At 38.6% G+C, this 22,229-nt stretch overlaps 3 protein-coding genes across 6 annotated transcripts; 1 reads left to right on the top strand and 2 right to left on the bottom strand.

The window, feature by feature from the left end:
- The first annotated feature begins 2,046 nt into the window (after positions 1 to 2,046).
- Positions 2,047 to 6,844, top strand: LOC137729751 (putative methyltransferase PMT3). Of its 2 annotated transcripts, XM_068468769.2 has the most exons (8): positions 2,047 to 2,323; positions 3,269 to 3,635; positions 3,751 to 3,915; positions 4,028 to 4,210; positions 4,325 to 4,919; positions 5,367 to 5,479; positions 5,592 to 5,812; positions 6,212 to 6,844. In XM_068468769.2, exons 2-8 carry the CDS (start codon positions 3,393 to 3,395, stop codon positions 6,528 to 6,530), a joined length of 1,839 nt encoding a protein of 612 aa, XP_068324870.2. In that variant the 5' UTR covers positions 2,047 to 2,323; positions 3,269 to 3,392; the 3' UTR covers positions 6,531 to 6,844. The 2 variants fall into 2 exon arrangements, with proteins under 2 accessions (XP_068324870.2, XP_068324871.2); XM_068468770.2 differs by lacking the exon at positions 2,047 to 2,323 and having other exon boundaries at positions 2,339 to 3,635.
- Positions 6,845 to 7,013: 169 nt separating this feature from the next.
- LOC137729752 (dolichyl-diphosphooligosaccharide--protein glycosyltransferase subunit 2) lies at positions 7,014 to 14,167 on the bottom strand. Of its 2 annotated transcripts, none has more exons than XM_068468771.2 (20): positions 13,900 to 14,167; positions 13,638 to 13,788; positions 13,129 to 13,321; positions 12,927 to 13,016; positions 12,371 to 12,433; positions 12,042 to 12,111; positions 11,709 to 11,773; positions 11,149 to 11,203; positions 10,845 to 10,972; positions 10,617 to 10,732; positions 10,411 to 10,480; positions 9,820 to 9,924; positions 9,606 to 9,695; positions 9,372 to 9,520; positions 9,062 to 9,173; positions 8,901 to 8,984; positions 8,423 to 8,503; positions 8,115 to 8,339; positions 7,764 to 7,886; positions 7,014 to 7,419 (listed from the first exon to the last, which is right to left on the bottom strand). In XM_068468771.2, the coding sequence occupies exons 2-20, from the start codon at positions 13,784 to 13,786 to the stop codon at positions 7,303 to 7,305; spliced, it is 2,085 nt and encodes a 694-aa protein (XP_068324872.2). In that variant the 5' UTR covers positions 13,787 to 13,788; positions 13,900 to 14,167; the 3' UTR covers positions 7,014 to 7,302. The 2 variants fall into 2 exon arrangements, with proteins under 2 accessions (XP_068324872.2, XP_088533720.1); XM_088677594.1 differs by having other exon boundaries at positions 10,617 to 10,741; positions 13,900 to 14,098.
- Positions 14,168 to 20,522: 6,355 nt separating this feature from the next.
- On the bottom strand, positions 20,523 to 21,988 carry LOC137729593 (H/ACA ribonucleoprotein complex subunit 3-like protein). Of its 2 annotated transcripts, none has more exons than XM_068468573.2 (4): positions 21,859 to 21,988; positions 21,503 to 21,581; positions 21,349 to 21,391; positions 20,523 to 20,835 (listed from the first exon to the last, which is right to left on the bottom strand). In XM_068468573.2, exons 2-4 carry the CDS (start codon positions 21,554 to 21,556, stop codon positions 20,738 to 20,740), a joined length of 195 nt encoding a protein of 64 aa, XP_068324674.2. In that variant the 5' UTR covers positions 21,557 to 21,581; positions 21,859 to 21,988; the 3' UTR covers positions 20,523 to 20,737. The 2 variants fall into 2 exon arrangements, with proteins under 2 accessions (XP_068324674.2, XP_068324675.2); XM_068468574.2 differs by having other exon boundaries at positions 21,503 to 21,578; positions 21,859 to 21,922.
- Positions 21,989 to 22,229: the final 241 nt, after the last annotated feature.

Here is a 22,229-nt window from a genome sequence, read left to right as displayed (position 1 = left end):
AAAAATATTATATTGATTTCAAATCTTAGGAACTAAAGTGATGAGTTATGTCAATCTTAAAGATCATTTTGGCTAAAAAACCGTATTTATGTTGTTAGATTATAAATATGAATTAATCACATATAGTATATTAGTTTATTTGAAATAAATAAAGATGGAAACATGGAAGGTAACTCTCTCGTATCACTCTAATTCTTATTTTGCATGTAGTACATTACAAGCGAAGTCAATAATTAGGCTAATTTGAGTAATTACGTGTCGTAAACGTAAATAAGAACGTCATGACTCGTAATTCCAATTCATTATTTTGCAGTTATAACATTACAAATTACTGCATGACTCACTTTAATTTTGTGTGTGCAACAAAACACACAAAAAATCGAGAATTAAACTAATTTAAATACATATGTGTCATTAAACGCATATTAAAAGAATCAAGAATCATATTAATTTGGATACATATTACAGATAAGTAAGGCTATCTCCAACCGAAGGATCCACAGGGCCGAAAATAGTCCGAAAATCGTCTCCAACTAAGGGCTAGGCCAGAGGGCTCGTGGGCCCCACGAAATCTGAAAAGGCCAAAGGGTTGGCTGTAGCCAGCCAGCCTGGGATTGGCCAGAAATTAAAAAAATCATGTTGGTTATAACCAACAAGAATGCTTAAACAAAAATTTGAATCCAACGGCTAGTCAGCTAGTCGTTGGATTAAAAAAAAAATTGTTTTTTTTGGTTTTTTGGGCCAATTTTTTTTAATTCTTAAAAATTCTATTTTTTTTTTCTATAAATAACTAAACCATTAATTAAATTTACGTTTTAATTTTTTTGGTTTTTTGGGCCAGTTACCGTTGTAATATTTAAATATAAGTTGTAGTTTTTAAATTTAAGTTGTTGAATTTGAATTTAAGTTGTTGTAGTTTTTAAATTTAAATAATAAATTATGTTTGGCCCTATGACCCTCAGTTGAAGACGATTTTTTGTGACATGACTAAAACGAGCCCTAAGACCTTTGGTTGGAGACAAAGACAAATATGACCATATACTATTCATTAAAATATTAATATCCTAAAAAGTCAGATGGCTAAAACGAACTATCTGGCCAACCCTCAGTTGAAGATGACCTAAACGTGCCATGATGTAAAAATCAACCCGGTGAATGTCTAGATTTACAGAGTCAGCCTCTCACAATTAAGACTATTGCCACTTGACACTCCACTTTCGGCCAAGATTTGGACATTTCCAATCCCACTTGTCACCAACGATCTGTAAAAAAAAGTGAAAAACGTAAAGGGCTAGGGGTGGGCATAAAAACCGCCAAACCGCAAAACCGCATCGAACCGTAAGAAAAAAAAACCGAAAAAAACCGTGTTGACTGGAAAAGTCAACTTTGAGTGAAAAACCGAACCAAACCGTTCAAACCGGTTCCGGTTCCGGTTTCGAATGACCAAGAACCGGCCGAACCGAACCGAACCGTTTTATTAATAATAAATAAATAAATTATATATACACACACATGTCATGGTATAATAGGTTGAAAAATAGGTTGAAAAATAGGTTGAAAAATTGTGTACAGGAGCTGCTGCTTCTTGCTTGCTCTCTGAAGTCTGAAAACTTGCAATTTGTTTCATCATTTTTTTGTTTGTTGACTGATTGACCAATGCATATGTATTTTAGTTGTCTCTTTTTGTTGACTTGGTGCCACTACCAAAGACATTTGCATTAAAAAAGATGTGTTGTATGCAACTTTATGTAATCAGTTTTAGAAGATGTATTTGAATGCATAATGATTTGGTGTTCAAATAATTTATTATTAGGAACCGTAAACCGGCAAGAACCGAATCGGAACCGGTGTAGACCGAACCGTAATGTTCTAGTCATAAATTTAAGTGGAACCGCACCGAATCGAACCGTTAATATATTTCGGTTCCGATTCCAATTTAGGGGTGGAACCGCACCGAACCGCACCGTGCCCACCCCTATAAAGGGCTTTCACTTCCACGCGCCAAAATCTCCCATGTGACGTGCAATGCCGCGTATTCACGCGCTCGTCTCTCCAAACGACAACCTGTATCTACGTGTTTTTTCACCGTCACCGTCTCTCTCCCTCTCTCCCCTCTGTAGATCTCACTCTTTGTTTATTCTCTCTCTCTCTCTCTCTCTCTCTCTCTCTCTCAGTCAGAGTCAAAATCCTCCCATACTGTTTTTCAATTATATTGTTTCCATATTTATGCTTTTCACTGATCGGTCACAAGAACTAGGGACCCTCTCTCTCTCTCTCTCTCTCTCTCTCTCTCGCTCCTCTGAGAAAAACCCATCACAACCAGGTACGTCCTCTTCTCAATCCTCATTGAACAATAGACCCCATCTGACGGTTCAGATCCAACCCCACTCTCCAATCTCACTCACACTCTGTTTCTGCATTGGCCATCTGCAACTTCGAGTCGCTCTCCAAAAAAGATCTGATTTTTTTGCTGTTTTTCTTACAATTTTCATCTGGGCAAATTCAGATCGAACGTTTTCAGCTTTGGGAATTAACGTTGCCGACAATTTTTGCGATTTCACGAGTTGGGTCGTATCAATCTCTGTCAATTCTTGTTTGTTGAAGTTGGTCTCACATTTATTGTACATATGGCAACAGTCAATTGTCGGTGCTTTGCGTCTGTTAATGCTTGATCTTTTTTTAGGGGTCTTGTTTCTGATTTTACCCTCCTTCATCTTCACTCTTATGCTTTCTACTGGTACCATTCGTTTTTGTATGCCATTTATTGCAGACATTTAATGTGTGTAGACAAATCAGGTAGTGGTACTTCTTTTCCAGGTTTGCTCCTCTTTGAAGGAACTGGATCAGATTGGAATTCGTTTTTTTATTGCTGGAATTTATTTTTTGTTTTTAACAAATCAGGTAGTTGTTTCACTTGCTTTGGTCTGGTTGGGGTCGGCTTGTGAGTTTCTAACACTACCTTTTAGCTGTTAGTTTCTGGTTTTCCTTTTCTGTTTTGATTAATGACATTAAGATATCTAAAACCACAACTTAATAACTTTTTCTTTTTCGTATAATATTGATTGGATTAGGATGATTCATTGTTGAATCTTGCGATTTAGTAAGTTGTCATCTGGATTACTTGAAGTGATGCGTTGAATGGTCTTAATCTTATATGTTAATTTTTAATGTTTGAATTTGTAGTATGGTGGATCATTTTCTTTATGTACTGGCATTGTTTCTGTGGTCTATGGAACTAACCAGTTTAATCTTGTTTTGGTGATTGAAGCTGAAGTGAGACATTGACTGATCTTCCTTTAGGAGGAAACTGGAGCTGGTATCTTGTTGCTTGGTTTTGAACTCTGCATGTTGAAGTCGAAGTAGAAGGGCGATTATCTTGTTGGTTTGCAAGAATGTCGAAGGGAAGGGCTGACGGGAGCCCAAGGAAACGTTTCGTCACCACAATTCTTGTTTTGGTGATCATTTGTGGTCTCCTGTACTTGTATTCTAAGAAAAATGATTCCTCCACTCTTGAGTATGGCAGTAAGATAAGAAAATTCCGTTCTACTTACTTGGGTGCGGATGAAGATGTTGATGAATCACATCCCAAACTTGGTGAAGATGAAGAGGATGGTGTTATATTGAAGAGCATACCAGTGAGTTACCTTCGCTAACATTTACTATGTCGTTTCACTTCATAGGGTACTTCTGAGTAATTTATCTGAGTTATCTATTTTTTAGGCTAATATAAGTATGTTCTCAATGATGAAGGTTTGTGATGATAGACATTCAGAACTGATTCCTTGCTTAGACAGAAACCTTATCTACGAAAGAAGGTTGAAGTTGGATCTGTCTGTGATGGAGCATTACGAGAGACACTGCCCAGTGCCTGAAAGACGATATAACTGTTTGATTCCACCTCCTCCTGGATATAAGGTGAGATCCTCTTAAATCATTACATCAAATGGAATGAGCGAGGAAAGTTTGTACTAGAAGTTTCACTTGAATTGAATAGTCTGAAGCTTTTCTGCTGTTTTTATGTAAATAGATCCCAATCAAGTGGCCTAAAAGCCGAGACGAGGTATGGAAAGCAAATATACCTCATACGCACCTTGCGACCGAGAAGTCTGACCAAAAGTGGATGGTTGTCAAAGGTGAAAAGATTGGATTTCCTGGAGGAGGTACTCACTTCCATTATGGAGCTGGCAAGTACATCGCATCAATGGCTAATGTAAGACAGTGGCCCTTCACAGGGTAAAAATTGAATTAGTCAGTAGAAATTTAGTAAATCTGTAATTTTTTCGTTCATGATAAAACACTGACTATTTTTAGTTTGGATTGGCAGATGCTCAACTTTCCTAAGAACATTTTAAATAATGGAGGAAGGCTCCGAACAGTTCTTGATGTTGGTTGTGGTGTTGCTAGTTTTGGAGGATACCTGCTGTCTTCTGATATTATCGCAATGTCCTTGGCACCTAATGATGTTCATCAAAATCAGATCCAGTTTGCATTGGAGAGAGGAATTCCTGCATATCTTGGTGTTTTAGGGACCAAGAGACTCCCTTACCCAAGTAGATCTTTTGAACTGGCTCATTGTTCTCGCTGTAGGATTGATTGGCTTCAAAGGGATGGGATACTTCTCCTTGAGTTAGATAGGGTACTTAGACCAGGAGGTTATTTTGCCTACTCATCTCCTGAAGCCTATGCACAGGATGAAGAGGACCTTAGAATTTGGAAAGCGATGAGTGCCCTTGTGGAGCGGATGTGCTGGAAAATTGCTGCTAAAAGGAACCAAACTGTTATTTGGGTCAAGCCGCTGACTAATGATTGTTACATGGAAAGACCGCCTGGTACTCAACCACCACTTTGCAGATCGGATGATGATCCAGATGCAGTCTATAATGTGAAAATGGAGGCTTGCATCACGCCGTACTCTGAGCGTGAGTACTATTTCCTCCATTTTCTAAATGATTTCTTAATTTTCGTGCTTTGTTAGTTGTCTTGAGAAGTCTCAAAGTAACATGCCAGAACCTTTTTCTGGTTGATTACATTGTTATTTGAGAATTACTTGTTGGAATACCTATTATCCCACATTGGCCAGGAGGGAAGAAGGAAAGCAGTTTAAATAGAAATACCCCTCCCTAACGAACACCGAGGCCTTTTGTGATAAAACCCCACACCTGAGGATTGTGCAGGTGGTTAAGTGGGGACAATATCGGTGTTGTTGGAGTGGGCCCTCGGCCCGTCGATCTGAAAAATTCTACATTACTAATGTAGAAAATGGACTCACCTGGAACTATAGATTGCTGATACTTTTGCAGTAGCTAGTTGTTTAAATAGCAGAGAGTTGAGAAAGCACTTACATTTTGTTGGTGTGTTCTTTTCAGAAAACCATAGAGCAAGAGGAAGTGGTTTGGCTCCTTGGCCTACTCGATTGACTACACCTCCACCCCGTCTTGGTGATTTCGGCTATTCCAGCGACATATTTGAAAAGGACATGGTAATTCTCAAAAAACCTGCATTTTTTTTACCTACTCTGCCGTGGTTATATTCACATATATAAATTACCAACATACAAATACTTGGTGTATGACAGTATTGATGTGGTGCAGGAAGCTTGGCAACGAAGAGTTGAAAATTACTGGAATCTTTTGAGCCCAAAGATTAGTTCCGACACAATAAGGAATGTGATGGACATGAAGGCAAACCTGGGTTCATTTGCAGGGGCTTTGAAGAACAAAGATGTTTGGGTTATGAATGTGGTGCCAGAAGACGGACCTAACACACTTAAAATAATATACGACAGAGGACTGATAGGCTCAGTACACAACTGGTACGTTGAACAATCTTTGTGAGTTAATTTGCTTTTTATTTTTGACATTCACTCCCCGTATGGTTGGGGCAAACGGAAAGATGACGGAGAGGATGGTACTTAATACTGGTTAGGCAAACTAGCCAATGAAAAATTCAATTAGAAACTTGTAGAACCTTGAACCATTAATGGCGGTTGGTGTTTAGAATGAGAAATTCTCTTGCCATACATAGACTTGTTACTCTTAAAATATTACTAGGCAAGATCTCAGGCTTACTTTCGATATGGGAACGAGAGAACCTTTTGTTGGATTGCATTAGGCATAAGTGCATAATGTATTAACAACATGATATCAACTTTCGTTGCCACCGTAACACTGCATCAGATATTGATATATCTGTTTGGTGCAACTTGTGACAGGTGTGAAGCCTACTCAACCTACCCACGAACTTATGATCTACTTCATGCCTGGACCATCTTCTCCGACATTGAAAGGAAAGGATGTAGCGGTGTTGACTTGTTAATTGAGATGGATCGCATCTTGAGGCCCAAAGGTTTCATCATTGTGCGTGATAACCGAAAGGTGGTGGAGTTCATAAACAAACATATGAAGGCGTTACACTGGGAAGCAGTGGCTACCGCTGATGCGGAGGGAGGCACCGAGAAAGATGATGATGTGGTGTTTATTATCCAGAAAAAGATTTGGCGTACGAGCGAGAGCTTTAGAAATGTAGAATAGTGCGACATGATCCCGGCATTTCACAGCGCTTGAGGTGGTGCTGATTTTATCCATAATTTTGTTGCATTTGGTCAAGTTACATTTTTGTTTTCCACAGCTTTCCCAATTTTCTTTGTTCCTCTAATTGATACAGAAAGGTCACAATTTTTACGTTCTTATTTATAATTCATTGGGAAATTGTAAAATAATCACTCTCTGCTATTGATTGGAGAAAAGTGGAGGCATACGCCATCTGCCTATGAGAGGATTGAATCTGTAATCTTTAGCAATATATATGAGTACTAAAACAGAAAAGTATATGTGCGTTTTCCCTATGCACTCGAGTTCAAAATCCCCTCTCGAGGAAATGCTCGCCCCTTGGCCCCTTGAGTGGTTTAAATTCGACTACGAGTCTTTAACACGTCAAAATTTTCGACTACAAAGTCACGAAAGAGTGGGGAAAGGAAAAACTGATGAGACTAATGATGTAATCGACGCAGTTCCTTGCAAAGTTATGTACTTTTGATATGTCGAAGTTACACTAATGATGTGAAAGATGAAACCCGTCCCGTGGGTACAACTTTCTTTTTCGATAAATATGATTTATGGGTAAATAAAATTCTGAAGTTAAAGAGGAACATGTATAACATAACAAAGAGCCCTACAAAATTTGTTCTATAAACTCCCACGCTCTGTTCGTCTCTAAACGAAAGTTTCCTCACCCTTTCGATATCTCTTTCAAGGCCGAAAATTCTTTTGACCTCTCTAAATGTGAGATTGCTTGATTGCCATTTCAAGCAGATTTCAACTTGGATGACGTAGAGGCCAGGTGGGAAAGAATCCGGTGTCCGACAAACAGCAAGAAGGCTCCCAACAATCCAAGCGTTTTGAGAGTCGTAAATAGATCCAACTGTACATGGAACAAACAAGTAGACAAAGCTTAATCCATGTGCAGGGAAACTAAAATGACGTTTACTAGTATGCCTAATCTTAAACATCTTTGTATGGTTGCCTCAGAAACTGCATTCAAAAGCCAAAATCATCTTCAATAAGCGTGCCCTGTGTTGCGAACAAAATATGGAATCTTACTTTGAAACCGAACCGTGAATACTCGTATATATTAGTGTTATTTTTTGGGTTCTAGAACAGGTCACCCTATAAATATTAAAATGCGATCGTCCAGATCATTGGGGATATGAAGCAGATGGGAACCTTCCTGACTGAAAGTGCAAGTAAACAGAATTAATGGCATACCTTCAACCAGAAGAGCACATAGAGCAAAAGAACTGCAGCGATGCCAACATGGAATAGTATACCGAAGGTGGCGGGTACTGCTGAAGTGGGGAAGTTCTTCAGATTCACCCCCAAGCGTAATAGCTGTTTAATACATAAAATACAGTTAATTAGAATACAAAACGGGTAAAAACTTCAGAATGTTGACAGCAACCAAATCTCTTTCGGCCCCTTCATACCCTAGAGAATGTCAGTTTATAAACAGGTCACCTCAAACCAACTTGGACTTTCCAAGGGTATTCGAGCATGAACTGTTAATAAATTTCAGAGCCAAATGACAACAGATCAAGGATTCACTTAAGAAAGACTCACTCCAATCAAAAATCCAATCAATGGCAAAAGCACGAGGCCCAAGAAAATGAGAGAGAGCTCCTGAGAAGGACGCTTTTCTGGAACCCTAAAGATATGGGTTATCTCAGCTTTGGGCCCGTACTTTGAGTAAGGATCAACAGCTGGAGAAGGAGGGCGGGAGGCCTTCTCAGGCGCTTCTGGTAGATCCAAATCAATCTGGCCAATAGCCCGTAAGAAAGAGTTTTCCTGTAAAGGAAAGAAGTTCGCTTAGACAACAGCTCCTAAAAACTAAAAACAATTTTAAAAACTTGAGGAAAGCTCACGCTTACCATTACAGCATCGCCAACAGTTAGTTGAATATCATAACTACCAGACAGATAGTAAAACTTCTCAACTAATCCGAGAAAATCCTGTAAGAAGATACCAAAACCAATCAAAACAAAGAAATTAAAGAGCTCTCCTTGGGGTAAATCCATGACCTAAGATGGTGAAAACTGCACTTTTATATTATTCAGGTATCCAGACATTAATCATGGGTTTATTTATCACAGTATCACCTAAATAGATAAATTAAAAAAAGAAAAATCTAAAGATCTACATTTCTAAAAGAGCGCTGCATGGCTCCACATAGTGTTCGCAAAAATCAGGCCCATTTGACTGCACATTCATGCATAGTGCATCTATGCGGGGAAAAAAAAAATCACATGTGAGTTGTGAAGTATGCTTTCAACTGACATTCTTGAAAAAAAAAAAAAAAAAAAAAAAAAAGAAGCCAAAAGTTAGGGGATGAAATCAAAGAAACTTTACCAGTATTTTCTCAAACTTTTGGCCAGAGATTCCCACCACAAAGATATGTTCAACCTTGGTCTCATGTGTTAACTTAAGAAATACCTGCGGCCCAACAAACGCCTAAGAGAACTGAACGGAGAGCATTTACTTAAGAATACAAATAGACACAGAATACAAACCTGATGAGGCTTAAAAGCTTGCCCAGAAGGAGTGGTCAATTGAAAGGATAGACGCAGCTTTTGGAGGTGGTTAGCTGATAGCGAGACAGTACTTCCTCTGGCTAAATCTAGTCTGGTAAATCGACGACATATAAGTAACAAAAAGTTTATATATTTCAGAAGTGAATAAGCACGGCCTTTGTCATATAACAATTATAAAAAAAAAAATCCACGTTGACCATGTGATTACAAGCATCAACTTGCAGACAAAAATTCAGAAGAAGAAATGATAGAGCAGGAAATATAAACCAAATAAACTTTGAGTACGTACTTTTTCTGGGTTTCTATGCTCCCAATGTCACTATCCAGTACTGCAATCTCTGCATTTTCAATTTTGATAACTCCTGTGATAAATATCTGTACTTGAGTAGACCCTCCAGTTGCATAAACATTTTCTTCTTCAGAATCATGCAGAACCACCTACAAAAATTTGGTAAACTCAGTACAAATTGAGGCCACATGGAAGTTAGTCCAAAAGAATTAACCAAATGAAAGAGAAGGGTACCTCAAAGACAAATGTGTAACTTCCAACATCGATACTTTCTGGCAAAACATCCAAGAAATGGGACCCACTTTCTTTGTCAAACTTGAGTTCCTACATCACACACATGATAAAGCAGTGAACCAAACGCCATTCATGCAATAATCTTGTAAAAAAGGGATATCCAAAACTAATTTTGTGATAGGAAGAAAACAAGGGAAAAAAAGTTATTACCCACCTGGCTTGCAATTTTAGACGCAGCTTTTGAACCAGGACTGAATGCTTTCACCAACTTAACTGTCAGAGGTGGTGCACTTGAACCAAGCACGGTATTCACTTTCACCTGATTCAAATTTCCAGTACAAATAACACACTCGAATTAACCAGAGTATGTTATTAGGCATAAGCAACATTAATTTGTAACTATATCTTTTCCTCAGCAAAAAAATTAATCCACAGCCGGGTGATATAACATTGATTCTGTGCAGGTCAATTAAAAGCAGTACACTTTAGAAAATAATATGAGCATAACTTAGTACAGGAGTTTGACTTTTGAAAAAGAGAACAAAAACAAAAATGGCAGATTGAGGAAAAAGGTAAACAGTGCAGATTTCAAAAAACAATACATACTATATATGTATAGATATATATCAAAGAAAAGGCATATCCTTCTATTGTAACCTAGGAGATATATATATATATGTGTGTGTGTGTGTGTGTGTGTGTAACTGTGTACATATATATATATATATATATATATATATAATACGGTAATACCTCACAGCAATCAGTTTCAAAGAAGAAATGCTGTGTTGATAAATTGACAAACCTGGAGCTGGTCTTTCTTGGTCAATGAAAGCACTGTAGCTGGAAGTGATAATACCAAAGGAATAGAGACCCTGCACCAGAAAAGAAAGAAAAAAAAAAAAACACACACAAATTAGGGCACAAAAAAGAAAATTCTTGCACTGCACGGTTAGAAATGCAAAATAATTGGAGATGCTATTCAAAAAAAGAAAAGGGTTTAGCACTTGCTTATTGCTTTCCAAAGACGCTAATGAATCTATTTGGTTGAAAAAGTCTTTAGAATTGCCAGGAATGCCAATTCCAAGGAAAAATTTTGCTAGACCCAATATCTTGTCCCCTGGAATCTGCAAACTCTAAGCTAAAGCATTAGTATGCATACAATACCAACCCCCTCATTCCCCAAAAAGAAACTGCATTGCACGGAAGAGCAGGAAAGAAAGTGGCACTGAGTATCACCTTTATGTTTCCAGATGTCACAGTTGCAAATGCTGTTAATCCTCGAATAACTGATGCAGTAGTTGAAAGAGGACTCTGATGCTCACGCAGATCAACAACTTTTTCATCAAAGTAAATGGTCCCATCATCTAGAAAACATAGTTATATTATTTCACATGAATAACAAATATACCAGACAATTAAATGACAAAACCAAACTGAAAGCAGGATTAAATAAAATAGTAGGATTGAATAATTCATGAAAATAAAACAAATACCCTTATAAGGAGACATCTGTTGGAAAATGATACATAGATACACATACCATATTTCTCAATACTGTCAAAAAGCTTCAAAATATCACTTTTCAATGTACCAATCTGCCCAGAGACAACATCATCGAGTATTAATAAAATGAAATATATAATAAAAAAGGACAAAAAATTTACAATAACAGAGTAGAAGCACATTATACAAATAAGATTTATACAACTGATTACACATCTATATAAAAAAAGACTAAATGGCACTGACAAATAAGTCCACTGATATTGGTAATTATTTGGTCAGTGTGTAAAGATATAACAATTCTGAGATATTGTATTAATTTACACTTCGTCTGTTTAAACATCCAATATACTATTAAATTAATGACATGCAATATATGAGACGTGTTTCTATGCTGATCGTATAAACCACACTTGCATGCACAGTTAAACATAATGTGGCCAGTGGCCACATGTGCACCTTAAGCTATTTTCCAATGAATATAGTACGCAACTCTTCTAGAGAAAATGAGTTCTTAGCATCAGTTCACTTTAGTTAAACATAACAAGAATATGTTTGATTGGTGCCTGTATAAGCAAGAGAAAGAATGTATACTACCTTAGACTGATCAACTTCGGAAGATGCTAATGCGATAACTCCAGAAAGTGCTTCAAGAGCTAATCCTGGAAGAGGGGTAGCAAGCTCAAATAGTGAGTATAAGCCACTTACAGTTACTAAATATCTATACCATGTTCCGCAAAGATATAAAATCAATGGTAAAATAAATATTGGTCACCATAACAAAGTGCTGCTAAATCCCCTCTATTTGAATAAAGATCTAAGGGGAGCAAAGGAATTTAGGTGTCTAGAGCGAAAGTTCCCACTTTACATCACCAATTGATCGGAAAAAGTTCTCCAAGAAAAAATATGCAGCATAACAAAAGTCATTACCAGCAGCATAGGTACTAGCCTCAGGATTATCCGAACTGAAGCGCCACCTTCCATCACTCTGGCTGAGAGACTGCAACAATATTTCACTATCATTCATAAATTCAAAACAGAAATATATTCTTATGCGAGACTTCAAAAAAAGTGAATGCAAAAGAGGGAAAATGATTGAGAGTTCAAAATCCAAACAACCCATTCACATTACAAGGAAAATAAAGTTGTGACCAGATGCTAAGAATTATCTGACATAGCAAGTTCTGTCAGGACCTGGAGATAGCAAAAAACTGAAAATATTTCATCCAAGAAATACCACTAGTTGTTGTGGGAACTACCTTGATAGAATGGAAAACTCCACCAGCATCAGCAAGAAGTACATCGACTTCAGGACTTTGATCCTGCAGCAAGAAAGACAAAAGACAAGAATTAGGAAAATAATTCATAATCTAAAGACGTGGCTGGTTTGGTATTGTTGTGCTTTGAAAAAAAACTGCTTCTGCTGTGCTGTGAGAATAAGCTCATTATTGCTGCTTCACGTTTTCAGCTTTTTTTCACCCAAAACTGTGAAAATAAGCTGTTTTTAAGTGCTTACCAAACACCTTTTTAAGCTCAGCTTTTTTTGATACCCACTTTTTATAAAAGCACCTTAGTACCAAACCAGTACGTAGGGCCTCAAAGAAACACAGAAAAGAGGCCCTTGCACAATAGTTCAAACAATTAAAATAGTAACATTATTCAAAATATTTGCTTTTTCCCTGCATAGAGTTGATCTTATTTTCATAAATCACCATTCCTACATTTTGAATCTGCAGCAAAACTAAGACCTCAAACCAAAAAGAAGATGTAAACCTGAGTTGGAAAGTGCTGCCAAAAGGTAGATCAACAATTTACCTTAATAAGTACCAAGCTTCCAATTGAGTAGTAGAACTCGAGCAATGAACTTGCACCATTGACATTAGTTTGAAGTCTTGAAGCAATGCCCTAGACAAGGAATTAAGAATTAGTCACCAACTTCATTATTCTTCCACATAACTCATAAATAATTACTTTCATGTCGAGAACAAAGAAAAGGGTGCTAAAGACTTAACAGTACCTCAAATACTTCATTTATAACCGTGCATTCCAAAATGCCGTTAACCTTTAAGGCATAGAACAAATACTTTGGGGCAGACGACGATGACCTGAGTTTTTCAACAACAGACTGACAAGTAGTGGTCCGTATATCGGACTTCTTATTAATCCCAAGAACCTCGAACGATCTTAAGGCTTCATATGCCTCTTCTAAACTGTCAACAATTTATCGAAATCGAATAATTAAAATCAAATTTGAAAGCAATATCCAAAATAAACTACTCTAATCACGCAAATGAAAATAAATTCCACCAGAATTAAACGCTAACCGCGCATTATAGTAAAATGCAGGGAAAAAATCGAAACCTTAACCTCAAATCGCAGAATTCTCAGCGGTGACGTCATATAAAAGTGAAATAAATACCTTTTTAATTGATCAATCGGATCATCCAAAGCATTTCATTTTCTCAGAAACCAAACGGAAAATACAAAATTAAACAAAAAGACTAATCATTTCGAGGTTTGAATTACCTCCCGAACGATCCATCGACGGGCGCAAATAGCTCCGCAGCCGCGGACCGGTGAGAGTCGGAAATCGGGTGGAAGACAGAAGCAGCAGCATGGCAGATCGAAACCGCCAAAACCAGCACCAGAAATCCGCCGTTGCTTCCGGAAGCCATTCCTGCAACAGTAACGAAACCAACAGGTTCAGATACGTAAAATTCACTCGCGCATTTGTGTACGAATGCGATTCGGAAGACGCTAGGGTTTTAGATCGAGAGGAGGAACGTACTGAGAGCGTTGGACAGAGAGAGGGAGAGATGGTCAGCGGAGGTGAAGTTCCAGGGCGCGAGGACTACCGGGCGAGTGAGTACTGAGGAGAGAGAGTCAAGACTCTGGGGCAGCTACGAACGAGGCCTTCTGATTGACCGCGGCCCGCGCGTGTACTTACCTTATTTTTACTTCTTTTTTTCCTTCTTTTTCTGTACTTTGTTGCGCATGTCCCTGTATTTCGATTAAATATGGAAAAATCAATTTGCCTTTACGTGCCACATTGTGATGGACACTAATTTTATCGCCAACCGAAGTACCTAGAGGATCAGAGGGCTGAAAATAGTCTGAAAATCATATTTAACCAAAGGTTAGCCCAGAGGACTCGTGAGTCCCACGGAATCTGAAAGGGTCAAAGGGCCAACTCGCTGGCCCAAAGGAGTCAGCCAGCCAGCCCGGAGTTATTAATCATGTCGGTTATATCAAACATGAATTTTTAAACAAAATTTTGAATCCAATGGCTAGCTGATCTAAAGTTACCGTTGTATTCTTTTTTTCTTTTTGTTTTTTTGGTATTTTGGGCCTTTTTTTAAAAAAAAAAAAAAAAATTCTTAAAAATTCTAATTTTTTTTTTCCTATAAATACCTAAACAATTCATTCACCATTCCTCACAAATTTTTCACCATTCCTACACCATTTCAATTCTCATATTTTCTTACCTCTTTCAAAAATATTTCCTTCAATTATTTCAATAATTTTCAAATGGCCTCGTTTGCAACAAAAGGTAGGGTTTGGACCCGAAAAGAAGATGAAGTTCTTTGCAGGTCTCATAGATGGGTGTCGAAAGATAGTGTGAGGAAGAGTTCTCAAACAAGTGAAGGTGTTTGGACTCGTGTGTCCAAAAATACTTAGAGTTCTACGAAGGCACTACTCCACTGAATGTTCGAAATCACGAGAGTTGTTCTTCAAGATGGAAGAAACATCTTCACCCAAGTTTGAACAAATGGCATCAAGCACTGTTAGCAGCCGCAAGTAGACAAGAAATCAGCGCTAACTACTACGATGAAGTAAGTGTTTTCACAATTTATTTTAAATATTTAATTATATTACATTTAATTTCATGAATTACTTTCCTTTATTGTTTGTAAATACATTTAATTATAGGGTAAATTACACTTTACCACCTTAGGTTTGGGGTCGATTTCAATTCCTTACAACATCTTTAAAACATTTCACTTTCATAACTCAAGTACTATTTTATTTCAATATAATACATCCGTTACATTTTTCATCCATTGATCTGTTAAGAGCTGACATGGCTGCCACATTTGTGCCACATGGCAAAAAAAATAATTTTTTAATTTTTTTTAAAAACCTGAATCTTCTGAAAAAAAAAAAAAAGAAAAAAAAACTAAAACTGAAATTGAAACTGAAACCCACCTCTCCAGAACCCCCACCCTCGCAAAACAAACCCATAAACCTTATTCCCCCCTCCCACACGACCCACCTCACCCAAAAACGTTATCCCCCTGACCCATGCACAGGCAAGCTCCATGAATCCATGGCTACCTAGTTGCCTTCCGCCCGCGAATCTCGGAACCAAGTTCATCACTGTCGACGTCGACGATTGAATCGAGAGGATTGTGAATCACGGTTTAGCATAGCAAAGCCGCGGGGAATCGGAAACAAGAGAGACCCAATTGGCGGCGGTGAAATCAATGGAAGAATGAAAGTGGCTCGGGTTCGGGTACTCCTTTGATGACTGACCAGATGAGTTCGTACGGACGAAGATGGAGTCTCTACGGATGGCTTGCGAGAGTGAGATTCCGATCCACCAACAAGATTTAAATGCCTTCACACCAGAAACCCTGCAGTCCCAAAGTCCAGCTTCTCATTGAACTCTTTGACTTACTCAATTTTTCAAAAATTACTTCAATTTAGGGTTTGTATCTATGCTTTGTTTTTTCTTACAAACAACTTCCTCCCTTTCTCCCTCTCCTCGCTTCTCTTCTCTCTCCTTGCTTAGGTTAGGGGGATAAGATTTCTAGGTTTCTTTGCTGAGAGGGGTTTTAATTTTATTTATTTATTTTGAGAAGATTCAGGTTAAAAAAATAAAAAAATAAAAAATTGCCACGTGGCACACATTTGGCAGCCACGTGGCACACATTTGGCAGCCACGTGACACAAATGTGGCAGACACATCAGCTCTTAACGGATTAATAGATGGAAAATGTAACGGATGTATTATATTGAAAGAAAATAGTACTTGAGGTATGAAAGTGAAATGTTTTAAAGATGTTGTAAGGAATTGAAATCGACCACAAATTTGAGGTGGTAAAGTGTAATTTACCCTTAATTATATTACATTTAATTTCATAAATTAATTTCCTTTAATTTTTGTAATTATATTTTCTAGGTACGCCAAATGGAAGAATTGTATATGGAGAGCAACTCGAAACCCTTTTAGTTTCATAGTTGTTAGGAAATTTGTAAAGGGTGGGTGTTATTTGAAGATCCACCTCAACATAGAGTAGGTCCTACACCGGTGTTCAGAACTGCATCCTCATCTGCAAATATAGATGAAGATGGATGTCCTACCGTTCAACAAACAAGGGTAGAAAATCTGTCTTTAGGTGAAGGTTCCATATCTAGGGTTATGGGACGAAACAAGGCACAAAGGTTGAAGAAAAAGGGTAAGGCAAATGATGATTACGCCGCTCAACAGGAAGTTGCTGCCTCATTGCGATTAATGGCGGAGCAAACTGCCTTTGAGGCGGAAGAAATGAACCGTAGGCATAAAGAATGGGCCAAACAAATACAAGAAGAGATGGATGATAAGTGACACACCCCGATCGAGATCAGGGCATGCTGGCCGTCACACGAAGGTGACGTAGCCATGTGCACGTGCGAAAGCTAATAAAGTAGTAATATAAAAGTACGAATAATTAAAAACTAGCATACAAAGTACTAATACAAGTGCTAGCGAAAGTGAAACACAAATTCAGAGCAAGTCTACAGCAGTCCAAACGACAAGGATGCGACAATAGTACACCCGAAGGTGACCCTACAATGGTGAGTGTCTGTCAGAAATGCCGGGACGCCCTCTGGGAAACCACCGAAAGTGCTAATCAACTAGAACCTGGAGGGGCGCAAAACAAACGCGTGAGTGGGCAAAAACAAAGCTCTTTGCAAACCGTTTAGTAAAATACATTCTAACCCCTCGCTCGCCGTAAAACCTGTATACTTCCCAGAAAATAACATATATACATATGTATAGATATGTCAAACATGCTCAAGGGTATGCCAATCATGCTCAATAATATGCCATGTCGGAACCTCATAATGAAATGCAAGTGCTCAGGTATAAATCATATCAATCATATGTAATCTGACAGCCGGAGTCACCTAACGTGACCTGTACGGCTGCATATAGAGCTCAAATCTCATACTCAATAACTGAACCTGCCCACAAGTCGGAACCACCTAAAGTGGTATGTACGACAGGCCTGGGTGTAATACATATATGTACGCTCTAGTGCTACGATCACGTGAAGGCTGTGCGAATAATCGCGGGTCACCTACGAGTCGGAACCACCTAAAGTGGTCTGTACGACAGGACTGTGCACCTAACTTGGATCCAAGCTGAGCGTGTGGTGCGGGAGGTGAACATCACGTGAAGGACTGTGCCCTACTCTGGGCGGGATCACTAACATCGGGGGTGCAGGTTATGAGCTCTCTAAGCATCTCAAACCACTACTGAATATAAACATGTATACCACTTACCTGGCACTTACCTGTGCGTCCACAGCACAAAATATGCATATGTAAATGTATACCACCACTAATGTATGCAATGATGCATAAACGATAATAATATGGTGCATGACATAAAACACTTAACCCTTTTTAAACAATTTCTGGGAAAATAAATGTATATAGGTATATACGGAAAACAAAAGCCCACTCACTGGTATGTGGAAGGGTCGTAGCCCCCCTGCCTCGAGTGACCACGCTCGTCCTCGGGGTACGTATCACCTATATGCGAAATAACTATAAAAACGTCAATTTAAAAGCACATAACCAACTTCTCGTAATAACTTCTCATACATTGCTCAAATTGGATAATTGAATATACCAACGTGCTCTACACAACCTCAGAATCACAACCATAATTTTAGAAAAATTTTCCTCCGCCGCACGCGCCCCCACGCGCCGGCCACGCGCAGGCACGTGCCTGGCACGCTGACGGCGTCAACTGACGCCGTTAGGAATATTCCGTCAGTTTTGACAGATTCCGTTAACGGTGTCAGGAATATTCCGTCAGACTTGACGGAATATTCCGTCACCTTCTCCGGCGAGGCTCCGGCGCCGGAAAACTGGAAAAACTTCCCACCTTGATATCTCGGTCATTTCTCGTCCAAATTCCACGATTTTTGCACCAAAATGACACTTAGGACTAGGAGAACATAAATATACAACTTTTAAGGGTTGAAAACCACTAGATTTTACCTGTCCAAATCTCCAAAATCCGGCCAACTCCACAACCAACGATCCCGACGTCCAAATTCACCAAATGAACCACTCCGAGACTCTTCGTGACACCACCAAGCTACCTACGAGCTTAGAAATCCCAAAAACGTGATGAATAATTTTTGCATGAACAGTACACAATTTGGAGCTTCACGAATCGACGTGAAAACGTTAGGATTCTCACCTGAAAATGGTACGATCGTGCTCCTCTCAACCTCACGAGTTCGACAGTGTTCTTGGTTCCCTCGATCTGCTAAGGTTTAGGGTGCTTGTGGGTGTGTCCGTACATGAATAGTGAGAGGGGAAGGGAAATGGGAAGAAAGGGAACTCGGGAGAGAGAGATAGGGAGAAGACAGAGGGAGAGGGAGAGTGTGTGTGTGTGTGTGTGTGGCCCAACACATGCCAACACCACACAAAACAGCCAAACAACATGACGGAAATGAACTAGGGGCAAATTCGTAATTTCACACGTACGTTAATATGAATTTTGGGACGGGATGTCACAATAAGAATATGGAAAGAAACGCTTCGAATTACACTCCAATGAGTAAGGCCTATTTTGATAGGAAAAAAAAAAAAAGAAATTATGACCCGACGACAGTTGTTTGCCTCTGACTATACTCCTACAATGGCGGATGATGAAGATGATGTTGATTATGGATATTAAATTTAAGTTGTTGTAGTTTTTAAATTTAAGTTAATGTTGTTTTTAAATTTAATTTGTCGTTTTTAAATTTAAATGATAAATTATGTTTGGCCATATGGCACTTTGGCCTTCGGTTGGAGACGGTTTTTTGTGACAGGGCTAAAACGAGCCCTATGGCCCTTTGACTCTCGATTGGAGATGGAAGCAAATATGACCATGTACTGTTCATTAAAATATTAATTTCTTGCAGGGTCAGAGGGCTAAAACGAGCCCTCTAGCCAGCCTTCGGTTGACGATGACCTAAGACCATCTCTAACCGAATGAGGGCCAGAGGGATTCTCCAAGAAGTTAATATTTTAATAAATAGTGCAGGGCTATATTTCTTATCATCTCCAACCGAGAGCCAAAAGGCCATATGGCTCGTTTTAGCCCTATCACAAAAAACCGCATCCAATTGAAGGCCAAAGAGCTATAGTATGGAATGTGAAGAATTGAAATAAAATGAGGTAAGATAGTATGGAATGGTAAAAAATATATGAGAAATGGTGTAGGAAAAAATTAGGGGCAAAAAAAAAGTGGGATGGGAATAAAAAACAAAAAATGGCCTGGAACCAAAAAAAACCCTAAGCCCTAAACCCTAAAATGGGCTGGGCAAATGGAAAAAAAAAATAATAATAATAATAATAATAATGGGCTAGCCAGCGGGCTGGTTGAACATGGCCACCCGATTGGCTCTTTGGCCATTTTTTGTCCCGTAGGGCACATGAGCCATTTCGCCTAACTCTCTGTTGGAGACAATTTTCGAGATGTTTTCGGCCCTCTAGACCTTTTGGTTGGAGATGGTCTAAGACAATGTAATTTGTGTCACTAATATTACAGACGGGTTGCGTACTATTCATTAAAATATTAATTTCTTGGAGGGCCAGAGGGCTAAAGGGCTATAGACTACAGTATGAAATGTAAAGAATTGAAATAAAATAAAGTAAGATAGTATGAAATGGTGAAAAATATATGAGAAATGATGTAGAAAAAAAAATTAGAAATTAAAAAAAAAAAAGAGAGAGAGTGGGCTAACTAGCTGAAGATAGTCGGTTGGTTTTTTGGCCTTTTTTTATTCCGTAGAATCCACGAGCCCTTTGCCCTTGCCCTCAATTAGAGATGATTTTCGGACCATTTTCGACTCTCTAACCCTTTGAACTTTTGATTGGAGATGATCTTACCTTTGGCACCTGGCTTTCTCCGGCACCCTTGTGTTGCGGAAAAAGCCTCAATATTTTTTAAAGCAATTTTTTGTAGAACTTTGGTGTTAAACGAGGTTGTCAAACATTGGCTAGTAAAGATGAACCCTCGGTATGCCCCTCCCCACACTTTAGATTGGTTAAAATGAACTCCGAAATTGGATTAAGGTGCGATTCAAATACATGGTTGTATATGTACCTTAACTTCGGTAGATAAAGGCTGAAACTATATTCGCAAATCGCAACGCATATTAATAGAAATCTACGACACTCGCAAAACCTTAACAGATAATCAGTCCACAATCATTTGTGGTGCCGCTACATACCGGTGGTAGACATTCAGTTACAGTCCCGAAAAGGTTCAACTAGATAACACACCTATTAGAACTTCAAGCTCCGAGACACATCAAACGACGACATGAAAGCAGCTGAAACATGTGAAGTAGTCAGTACTTTAGAGGTGACTGCTGGGTTGGCAACAATCCAAAGCGCTTCTTCAGAAGATACCTTTGCCTTGAATATTTGTCATCTGGGGAGAAGCGGGCTGCAGTTAATCACGGGAACGAAACAGTTTAGTAACAAAAAAGAACTGGAACGCTTTTCGCACGGAACATTAAGAAGAGTAACAGACAATAGATCATCACAGAACTCACAACTTGTACACACATAACACAACCATTCAGAGCACAACATCGAGAATTCAGAAACAATCAGGCAACAGAGAAGACGTAAGTTACAGCAATCCATCTTATACTTTTGCATTTACAATAGCAACGATCGGAAAAATCTCGTGAAAGATTACAACCCCAAGCATCTAGAAATATCCAAAGGATTCGTAGTAAACAACCAGCCGGGAACTTAGGACTACTTTTGATTTCATCCGTCTCCTACCATTGCGATAGCAGTAAACAGTGAAGATCCCAAATAACATACTATATCAACAACAGGGTACAATACCCTCACTAATCACAACATAACAATCAATGCAACCACCGATTCAGACAACAATCAAAGCAGAAAAGCTTATAACAAGCTCAAAAAGACACAAACATCTTACCGGGATGGGCAGATTGCGTAGCATGCCCAAGTGGTGATTCCCTCTGCATTCACAAAAGCAAATGAAAAGTTCAGTAAGTACCTCAAAAATCGATACACCGGCAAGTCACTACGTGTTCTAACAACAACCCAAAACACTCATCATCATCACATACCTTGGTGGTGTACACTTTGTTGCCATTCTCGTTTATGTAGTACTGAAGATACATGCTGCCTGCTTTTTTCTTCAAACTACTGAAAATTAAAAGCAATTCTCCATGAAACCCTCACAGAAATCCTTATTAAAAAAAACCCCCACTGAAAATTTTCCGATTGAAATCAACCCATTAACTCCAACTGGTAAAATCCCTAGAAAATTTCTCGATATTTATTTTTTGGCGCTAAAAAATCTCGAATTTTATCAAAAAATGGTTAAGTAATCTTGAACTTGGAGGTTTTAAAACATGAAAATTATGAATTATTAAGGAGTAAAGATAAGAAATTGTTCAGAAAAAACATATTAAATTCGTACCTGAGAGCTCCAAAATGTAGGCGGATGAGAAAGTGCTTGGCGTCCGCGCTAGGGTTTAAGGTCAGTGAAGGCTCGCGGAGATATAGGCTGGATTAGTTTCCGAAATTACCCCTCTACTGTTGCTTATTGCCAAAACGAAACCCAAACTCTTGGCCCAGATAACAAAGCCCAAACTCCGACCACTTTGCTTTTATTGAAATTTCCTAAAATCTGAAGCCCAATAGGCCCAATTCAATAGTAAGTAAGAGATTGAGAGTCATATTTTTATGAAATTGTTATTGATACTCTGAAATGTAATCAGATCTCTCGTAACTTGTTAGTTTTATGTTACAATCATCAGGTACTTGATTCGATTGACACCAAGGTAGATG

The sequence above is a fragment of the Pyrus communis genome, chromosome 10 (genome assembly GCF_041283825.1).
Source record: "Pyrus communis isolate YQ-2024b chromosome 10, ASM4128382v1, whole genome shotgun sequence".
NCBI lineage: Eukaryota > Viridiplantae > Streptophyta > Magnoliopsida > Rosales > Rosaceae > Pyrus > Pyrus communis.
The sequence above is the reverse complement of the archived record's forward strand: the minus strand, read 5'-3'. Positions and strand labels throughout refer to the sequence as shown.